This window comes from Nymphaea colorata, chromosome 2 (genome assembly GCF_008831285.2).
Source record: "Nymphaea colorata isolate Beijing-Zhang1983 chromosome 2, ASM883128v2, whole genome shotgun sequence".
Lineage (NCBI taxonomy): Eukaryota > Viridiplantae > Streptophyta > Magnoliopsida > Nymphaeales > Nymphaeaceae > Nymphaea > Nymphaea colorata.
In genome coordinates, this window is record NC_045139.1 from 23,802,994 (window position 1) to 23,813,516 (window position 10,523).

At 35.6% G+C, this 10,523-nt stretch overlaps 1 protein-coding gene across 1 annotated transcript in view; it reads left to right on the forward strand.

Moving 5' to 3' along the window:
• The window catches only part of LOC116248468 (uncharacterized), a 35,940-nt gene extending 34,647 nt beyond the window's left edge, over window positions 1-1,293 (forward strand). The window contains exons 4-5 of the mRNA XM_031621267.2: window positions 782-891; window positions 1,010-1,293. Of these exons, the coding sequence (XP_031477127.1) occupies window positions 782-891; window positions 1,010-1,083 (184 nt within the window). The 3' untranslated portion in view covers window positions 1,084-1,293. The remainder of the gene's footprint in view (window positions 1-781; window positions 892-1,009) is intronic.
• Window positions 1,294-10,523: the final 9,230 nt, after the last annotated feature.

The window sequence follows — 10,523 nt, forward strand, 5'->3', positions numbered from 1 at the left end:
CCCAATACAATATATTCTAACAGAACCATTGCTACTATCCTCTGACTTATTATCTGAATGATTGAGTTGTCCTGCAAACACAATATGACTTCCTTTGGGTGCCATTGTTTGTCTCAAATTCGCACTGTAGACATGGTACAGTGGTGCTTTGAGAGTTTTCCAGCAGCTTTTTTAAGGACTCTCTGTCTTATACACACACACCCCTCTCACGTTTGACTAGTTTTATGGCTGTTGTGCTCATGATTTGGCTATTATCTTGACACGGTTGCTTCTGAAAGGCATTCTTCTAGTGAGCTGTTGACCTAATTATGCTGAAATTTTTTATATTTTGTTCATTGTCTTGCTTATTCTTCTCTTGTCCTGATCTTTGTATCACTTTTTGTTTGCCTTCTCATTTTATTATCTTCAGTTCACCATTTGTTATTTTATTGGAGATTTGAAACTGATAAGTGAAATATATGTATTTGAGCATAGTGAATATTTGCCCAAACAAGTTTTATCAGCTTTTTATTGACCTCGATCCAAGCTTTAGAAAGATTGAACATGACGTCTGATGCAGTTTAGTCCAACTTTTTGGCTGTCACTTTTTTGTTGACCTCATCCTTGAAAATGTAAAATATTAGTATGAAAGGCCATTTTTTTCTCTGCCCCTGCTTCTGGGTACTTAATCCACCAATCAGCAAGTAATTAAATGCCCATTTGGGACTTGTGTGATTCAATTCGAATTTGAAATTGTTGAGTGGTGAAATATGTAGCTCAATCTCGATTTTTCTCTATGCAGTGTGCATGTTATTGAGCTTCCGGGCATAGTTTTAGCTGTCACTTTTGTTCTGACCAGCCATGTCCTCTGCTCTGTTTTAGCAGCAGTGTTCGTTGCTCTCCTTCAGGCTTGTTGTCAGCCTTCCCTATGTTTTTACAGCCTTTGCAAACTTATATATGTTGTGTACAGATGCACCGCATTGCCTATTTCTTTTTGTCCACTAATTCTGTTTTTGTCCACTAATTGCAGATTACCTTTATATAACTATGGTCTTTGACCTCGGGTTTACAATCAAATTGCCGAGCATTCCTAAAAGTAATTGATGGATCAAGACAGTTCAACTAGTGCTTCTGAGCTTACTGGAGGAGGAAGTCTGTTCATTGTCTACTGTTACTGTTCTTGATTTTTTTTTCTGGTTCAAATCTGTACTTTGCTAAATCAGCAAAATGTTAAATGGCTTTTTTTTGTTTCTCACAGTTCTTTTAATATTTTTATGTAATTTTGAAACATGTAAACAACGTCTTTTATAATACAAATACTCGATCCATGGCTAGTGTGTAAGTAAGCAGTAGCGGTTGTAAGTAATAGCACAGTTAAAATCATGGCTAATGGTCCAAGTAAACCGTGGCTATTGTCATAATATAAAGCATGGCAAAAGATCAATAGCCACAACGGCTATTATGACAACTATTTTAGTTAATGGCCACAATAGAAACCACGATTGAAAGTACTTCCAGTCATGATTTTTGGGTCTATTAGCCATGGTTTTGACCATTGGTAAGAACATTTTTGGTTGTAGTGCAAAATGCATTAAAAACTTCTTAATATAAGATGCTTGTGACAGAGCAAGAAGTCATTTTGTTCATTCTCTTTTAATTTTAATCTTTAGAATAAATGCCGCATCACTCATGTCTTTCATTTTAAAATGAAGAGACAATCAATCTTTTCCAGACTTTAACATATCTATATCATTACTAGCAAACAATATGCCATCTACTCTTAAATAGATTATCATAAAACAATTCTTATGACATTTTATATATACATGGTGATTTTGATCAATCATGTTATAATTGTATTATGAAATTTTTTATATACCATTATCTGGACTATTATTTCAATCCATAAATGGATAGAAACATAATCTTTAGGTTGTTCTTCATCCAGTTCTCCATTGAAAAAGATTGTTCTCCAATTCTCTATTGAGAAATGTTAGTTAAAGGCAAATAGTGGTCAATATGCCTTTTATATGGTGGTATCCTTTGGCAACTAATTTATTTCGATTGATCTTTTTTCATTTCTTTTAATTAGGGATGTAATCAGATCAAATATGGATCAGATATACCCTTAACCATATTCAACTTTTCAGATATTCACATATTCAAATTTGCATTCGGATTCAAATACGAATAAAGAAAAGTCATATCCGAAATCCGATTTTGCAATCCAAATCTGATTTTTTAATATTTGTATCTGAATCTGAATCCAAATTTTGAACCGAATTTTTACCAGTTTCCAAAATTTAAGAGCACTAGATATATGACATTTGTCTAAAAATAAAATAAACCTAAATCTGTATCGAATCCGGTCGGATATTTATGTATTCGAATCCCAATTTGATTGGTTGTCATTTTGTAAATCTGAATCCGATTCGATTTTCTTAACTGAGAACTAAACTTTTTTTTCATATCCATTTTTTAGATTGATTTGATTCGAAGATTCAAATCAGATATCTTGACGTCCTTACTTTTAATGCTAAGGACCCACTTATTCAAAATTGATTTTCTTCCTACTAGAAGATCAACGGGGTCTGGGTCGTCATTTATTTTCATGGAAGTGATTTCTTCATCCATCGTATTTTTCCATTCAAATTTTTTAGGGTAAGAAAGAGCTTCTGGAACATTCCTAGGTATGTCAATATTTTGTAGAAAGAGAACGGAAGTCTCACCTTCAATATTAAATCTTCATCACAAAACCCTAAGCTGCATACTATGTTGAATTGATTGATTCGACATTGTTCTATTTCTAATAGAAGAATTACTTTTACTATTTTGTATTGGTCAAGGCATTTTCTTAAGTGTCTCATAGATTGGAACATTTAATTCTTCACGCTCAGCCAATTCATAAAGTTGAACAACCTTTAATTTTTTCCCCACTCAACAAATAATGGGAATTCAAATTTTGAGATGTGAGGTCTTGTTGGATGGCTAAAAATTAAGAATTAATCGTTGAAAAACCACTGCTACCGGGGCTGGCTAAAAATTAAGAATTAATCGTTGAAAAACCACTGCTACCGGGGCATTATATGATACTGCTTATGGTGTTTCGAGCTATATATTTTAAATCTTTTAGATATCTTGCAAAATCCCCAACTGCAATGTAGACTGGAATTTCACACACACACACACACACCCCTTTATTCATGCAAGCACACCCACACACACATACTTCTGTTTTCATGTAAACTAAAAGGAAAAAAACTTCCTGGATCAGTATTGTTCCCTTGGAAAAATTAAGGGAATTGGCTTTCCCAATGTTGTTTCATTGACCTTTGGATTGCAATTGACTGGGTATAGCCCATCTGATCAATGCCGCTAATTCCATAGACTGTCATTGGGATGTCTAGACTGTTGATGGTGCCTTATTTATTTATTAATGTTGAATTGGCAAGAAGATGTTGGGCAGATCCCAACCTTTATCCTCTCCTTTTGCAGCAGCCCTTCTACATCTTCAATTACATCTCCACCTTTTCCGATACTTGGCATCAATACTCTATCATTATAATAATGAAACATCTTAGTTTTAAAAAACCAAAAATCAACTTAACCGTCTCATTCAAGTCTCACTTATCGAGATCTATATTTCTTGTTAGATTCTAATAATATTATATATATCCAGCACCCTAGTGCTACATCTCCCTTATCACTTGTCTTCCAGCTCTTAGTTAGAGGCAAACAAGAAAGAAGAGTCAAGGGCATCAACCACATTTTGGGACAGGAAGATCAATCTGAAATGGGTAGGAACTCCAAAACTGTCTGTCACAACTTCGTTTACAACTTGAAGAAGGTCTAGATTTCAGGGTTTCTAGACATAATCTTTTTGTTGGTGTCTACAAAACTTCAACTTATCAAACATTTTTAAGAGAAAAAAAAAAGAACTTTTCTGGCTTAAACATCATATATAAAAGCCAAGTTGGATGGCAACAGTAGCTGACCATAAATTTCTTGCTCTGGGGCAGAACTAATACATCAATTTGTAACTTTTAAGAACCAACCAATATATATATAAGTAAATGGATATTAAATATTAATATATAAATAAGCAATTTATGTAGGCCAATGTCCCCCAATATCCACATTTGCCTCCCCGCTATCTACATGGCAAATACATCATTCAAAATTGGAAAACATTTAATCTAAAAGTCAAAAGAATATATATATATATGTATATATATATATATGAAATCCTTTCAACAGCATGTTTTACGACTTTGAAATCAAGGGAAAGCCACCTTTTCAACAAGGATAGAAGTTTCCTTTCCTTCTACCGAAATATTTAAATTCACGAAAGATACGATGAATGATACGTCGTCATAATTAAAAAAGTTTATATTTGCTTTCAATGGACGAGCTGGAGCTAGTAAGAAACAAAAGTCAGTATTTTCAGGGAAATTAAGAACTTTGTACAAATAAAAAATGATAGGACTCCCAGTCAAGTGGCTTTTTCTTTGGTTATGTCGACAGGTTGAAGCAGCGGCCACCTCCAAGTCTTCGAAAAAGAGTGCATTGTCCCTCCCAAATTTTCATTTTAAAAAATATATGTATTTGACTATCGCTGCATGCAAATATAAAAAAATTTGAACCTAACCAACGTGTCTATTAATTGATCATGCTTCTATTGCCAAAATGGAAAAAAAATATATTTATAAATTAAACTGGACATTAAAAAATAAAAAAAAAAGTTTCCTGTAACAGTGAAAGCAAATAAAGATTATCTCTATCGAATATGAGTCTAGAATATTATTAAAAGCAAAAAGTAAAAAATCTGAAATTGTGAACAAATATCAATTAGATGAAAAATAACAAGAAAAAGAAGGGTATCGTATCGGGCAAGAGGAACAGAGCCGGAAGCGGGTTTTGTACGCATGAAATTTTTATGTGCTAGTATGGTTAATGATGAAAATGCTCCTCAATAATAGAAAAAGTGAACTTTTGTAAGGACAAAAAAAAAAAACAGAAATACATGTGTTGCGTGCGGCGAATGGTGCACACAAATCATGCTCCACTAAAGCAGCATTTTTTTTTCCTTGCTTTTTGATGCAATATAGGGAACTCCTCACCAATAAGTCGCGCGCGCGCGGGGTAGGGAGACATCTCCCCATTTTTTGGTGTGCATTCCAACTGTTAATCCCAATCCGTATGCTTCAACTAGTGCATGATGCCTATGGAGTTTGAACTGTGATTGTTCATGGGAAAATCATACTCGAGTTGAGAAGCTTTGTGGTCTACTTTAAAGTTGAAACTCCCATTACTTTTACCTCCAAACCAGTGGCTTGAAGGGGCAATTATATGTACAACAAGCCAAATATTTTAAAATATTAATTGACACCAAAGCAATCTTCAGGGGCTAGTGTGGGCAGTTGCCCGCCCCAGCCCATATGTGGCTCCGCCTCTACTCCAAACCCTATACATATATGAAATTAAGATGGAAAAAGCCAAAAATTGAGGTCCAGCGAGCACAACATACAATAAAATGAGGAAAAAAAAAAAAAACTCACAAGCTAAAGAATAAGAAAAGCTTTGCTAATTCCTTCAACTCAACGTTGTTTCTCCACGTGAGCTGGTCAAAACTCTTTACAGCTAATGAAACTAAGATGTTCCTATGGAACCTGCAGAAATGAACCATCAGAAGCATTGGTATCAAACAGGATTCAAGGGTTCGATTACACTCATTTCTAACGTGAAAAAAGGTGTCGTCTTACCAAAGTGGGAGCGGGAAACGTTGTCATAGTCGTTACTAAATCTCATATCTAACATAGTCTCGAATGTTGCAGTATATCGTCATCAGTAACGCTGTTGCTCTTCATTACCAAAGGCGGTGTTCGGCAACATACATGGTAACAATTCCTCCGCGTCACTGAAGATCATCAGTTACATGAATATTAAATGTCCTATAGTCCCAACGGGCGCTCTGGATTCGTGTGATCCGGCTAAAAAAGGTCCAGTTAAATGCTTGCTCCATAATCTGACACAGCCCACGCTAAGAAAGAAGAATTTGGATGGTATTTGATAGCCTCGGATCATAAATCCAACACTGATCTGAAATCCATGCTGCATGAGACTCACTGTTTAAACAAACCGGGAAATCTACTTTATATGCTTAAAAGCATACAGAACCGATCAGGTCGGGTCTGGGGTTAATGAACATGAAGCAACATCTTTTTTTCTTTGGTTTGTCTTCATGTAGCTTGCATTTTACACGCCGCATCCAAATGGTCTGCCCCTTGTAGTTCATGTAACTAAAAGCAGGCACTTGTATAAGCAGTGAATCATTTGAAATTAAGAGGAGGCTAGGAGTGCAATACAGGAAGAATGGTGATCAGGTGATCACTTGGTGTTTTTGCTTAGAAATGTGAAACATCATCCGGCATTGGCACTTGCATATTTTTATGCTTGATCGTACTAATCGGTAGCAGAGCTACTGTGTGACTGACGTGGGAAACTACCCATAAAATCTTGCATTGTGATGGTCTAGCTACATGCGGTGCCCTCACTAGACTTAAGTCAGTGCCCTACAACCACTCATTTTCCTAAGTGAGAGATCGATTAGTGCCCATCAGCCAAAAATTTTTTGGCTCCACCATTGGCACTAATGAACCTACTTGAGGCATCTGTGTAGTCTGTGGTGTAAAAGAATTAGACTTGAACCCAACTCATGTTCATGGTAGGTACTTCACCCTACTTTACCAATCATAATAGAATAGTGGATATACTTATAACATATAGACCCAGGAGACATTTGACAACAATAACACACTATTATTGTTTCATAAATCTATCCAAAAATTTGTAGCAGATTCATGAAATACTTGTACAAATGTTTGATTTGACAACAATAATACACTATTATTGTTTCATAAATCTATCTAAAAATTTGTAGCAGATTCATGTACTTGTACAAATGTTCGATGAACCTGTCCTTTTTTTTTTGGGCAGTTGTTATATGGTTCCTTAAATGGTCATTTAACAATAGTAACACATTGTTACTGTCCCATGTTCCCGCTGGTACCATGTTTATGATGTTTATCATGAGATATACTTTTCATCGTATTCTGGATAATCACTTTAAAAGAAAAAAAAAAAAAAAAAAAACTATGCCTTTTACACCTCAATTTTTGGCACTAACAGTATGACTATTCATGGTGATTCAGATTAACTTACATACAACTGCCTACCTTTTCCTCTCTCTTCTCTGCCTCTTTACTGGTTCTTCACTTTCACACAACGGCTATTTCAAAATCTTGCACCTTAAACTTTTAATTCGACATTTTACTTCTAAATTTTTTAACTTCAGACGTTCTTATTTGCAGAATGTTGAACTACACAGTTTGGACTTGCACAACTTTATTATAATTAACCGATTATGCTGTATTAACGCAATATATTCCATTAGTTGTGACTTGAATAATTACTTGGACATGAAAATACATTAATTTTGATCTCTCCTCCCTAAATGGTGGGAAGACTTAGAGTATTGTATGAATCTACCCTATACCTTACCCTAAAAATAAGGACAGATTCATGAAATACTAAAACTATGTGTTCACTTGGAGTAGGTTCTTAAAACACTCGCAAACTATTTCATTTAACAAAACAACTCCTAAAGGATCTTTGCTTTCCTATAATAATTAGTATGCTCAACAAAATTTTTGGGATCGTTGAATTGCTTATTTAATTATTCAAATATTTAACCATGCAATCAAATGTGGTATATAGTTCAAAACATTAAAACCCACTAAGATTCAAGAAGAGGGACTGAATGGGATTGGTTCCGGACGATGAAAATCTCCTTTTGACGTATGACTAAAATGTCCAAAATAGCAAAAACTAACAATAGTACCCCTGATAAAGAACGGAATGATGGAAAAGCAAACCATTAAAAGCAAAAAATGCTCCCATTTTTAAAAAGACAAAAAATACCCCTTCACATGCCCAATGGAGTCTTAACTTCGGGTGTGTAAGGTGACACACCATAATGGTAAGAGTCAGTACGCCTTTTTTTTTGTGAAAAACGCTTCGAAGCATAAGGGTGAAGCGCCAGTGTCCATAAACCCAAGGGACACTCTTATGTAAGGCATACGCCTCAAGGGCAAAGCCATTTTTATGGTTTAAAATCGAAAATTAACAAAAACAAAAAACAAAAAACTGGCACCGTTACGGTGAACCAATTGGTATTGTACCATTTTCCCCTTTTTCATCCATTGCAGAGTTTAGAATTATTGTTGCTGGTGGTGGAGTCACCACCGAAAACAACTCTACCACCGAAATCAATTTTATAATGCATATAAAATTAACAAGTAATTATTATTATCACATTTTAATTATCATTATTGCGGTCATAAAGATTGTCTAGAGATACTATGGGCAGCATGTCACTAGATTTTTGCATCTTCACACCTCCTCTTAGCACGTCATCCACTCGCATATGATATAATGTTGGCTAGAGTCTGTTTTCTTTTACTATTTGTTAATCAACTTTGAATAAAAACAAAAAATATTTCAACGTAGTTCACAAAGCACAAAAAAGAATGTACTCACAATAACTTGGTTTACTTTCATATTCTTGTTATTTTACTTGTTTTTTGAATTTTCATGTTACTTTTATAAATATTATATAATTAACAAATTTGAACATGAAGCTTAGGCTTCAATCACCGTCTGGCCTCACATCGCTTCATGATATGTTCAACGCTTGGCCTTCCCTCATCGCCTTTTATAACATTGATACACGGAAGGTTCAACAATTCATTAGGAATACCTACATGCTTCCTGCAGCTTCTGCTTTTAGTTGTAAAGTGATGTCCATCTTGCTGTCCATCACGATTAACACTAATTTCGACCCTACACGACATACTAACTTTTCCCTCCTTTCCTTACCTGCTCCCTCACTCATCAACTTACATGGAGTGTGCCCCCCACCCCACCCCCCACTCCCCTCTCTTCTCCTAGAGAGAGAAAGAAAGAAAGAGAATCAGTAAAATCTTTCGGACCTCCAATGAATCACGGCTATCAATGCATAGTGTGATGCATGCTAGAGAATATCTCTGTCGAGGAAATCCGAGGAAATCCAAGGAAACTGGACATATATAAGGATTCAAATTTGTGGGTAAGGGTGTGCATCGGGCCGGGCCGGGCCGATCCGGCCCGGTAAAGTCCGGCCCGTCGGGCCAGGTAGCCTGGCCTGGGCCCGGCCCGGTCCGGCCCGTTTAAAAATAAAAAATAATTTTTTAATCATAAAATAAAATTTTTAAATATAAAATATATTTATTAATAATAAACATATATTATTAAAATAAAAAAAATAAAAAAATAAAAAATATATATCTTTTAAACTTAAACGGGCCGAACCGGGCCTGTCTATTGGGCCCGAAAAATGCTGGCCCAAGCCCGGGTCGGGCTGGGCCGGCCCACCGGCGGCCCGGCCCGACGCCCACCCTTATTTGTGGGATGTTAATTATTGGATAGCTAAGGTTAAAAACCTGTAAAACCATTGTTTAAATTACAATGAACCATTCCAACATGAGAAACCATAGTTACTGCTTATGTGGCAATTGTATTCTAGTGACAGGTTTTTAATTTTGGTCTTCCAGTAACAGGCACGCAACATATTTGAACTATTACATACACACAAACACACATATATAACACACATATATGTGTGTGCGCCCAGTAAGGACCTGTTAGCAGTGGTAACTCAGTTCTCCAAGAGTTGCTTATTCTATTTTTTCATATAAGTATTTTTATGCCAGCGTGCGAGCTAATTTTCATGATGCGTAAATGTGATTTAAAGTGGCTTCATCTGTCACATTTAAGCTCAATGGGCGGTTTACTTTATTTCTTTTTCACATCTTGTTTCCAACGAATACAACAGTCATTCTTTGTTGACGGAGACGTCCCAACAGAATTTGATTTTTCTCAATATTTTGATGTAGTGGTAGATTTTTTTTTTTTGTTTGAGAGTCTCTAGTTTTAATGCGATGTAGACTATGATTTTCAATTTTTTCCATGAAAATTTTGAAGGGCTTCTCTGGCCTCCATGTATCTTCGCCAGTGCTAAGAAGCGGAATAAACTAAAAGAATTCACTACGAGATGGAAACATGAGCGAATCTTCCAACATCCTATTCAAAGAAACAGTGCACTTCACTTGCATCTCAAAAATTTGCCCAAAAAAGATCTTACCTGAGAGGCGTGATCATCACGTTCAAAACCACGTTCTAAACGGCGAACCTGACTTGTAAAGTATTTTTGTATCCGACTATTTGAGTTTGCTGAAAATATTTTAATGACTTTTAAATTTGGAAAAACTTTTTATGCCATGAGCTCACAGGTTTCTAACCATGAAAACCACATCCACGGAGCAAAAAATTCTGAAAAGCAAATTCAAAACTTCTCTGGGTGCCGAACATGATTGTCCTACTAACCTTTCTCTCATAAAAATAAAATAAAACAAACATCACCGAGGCAACTCTACTTTCTGCTCAAC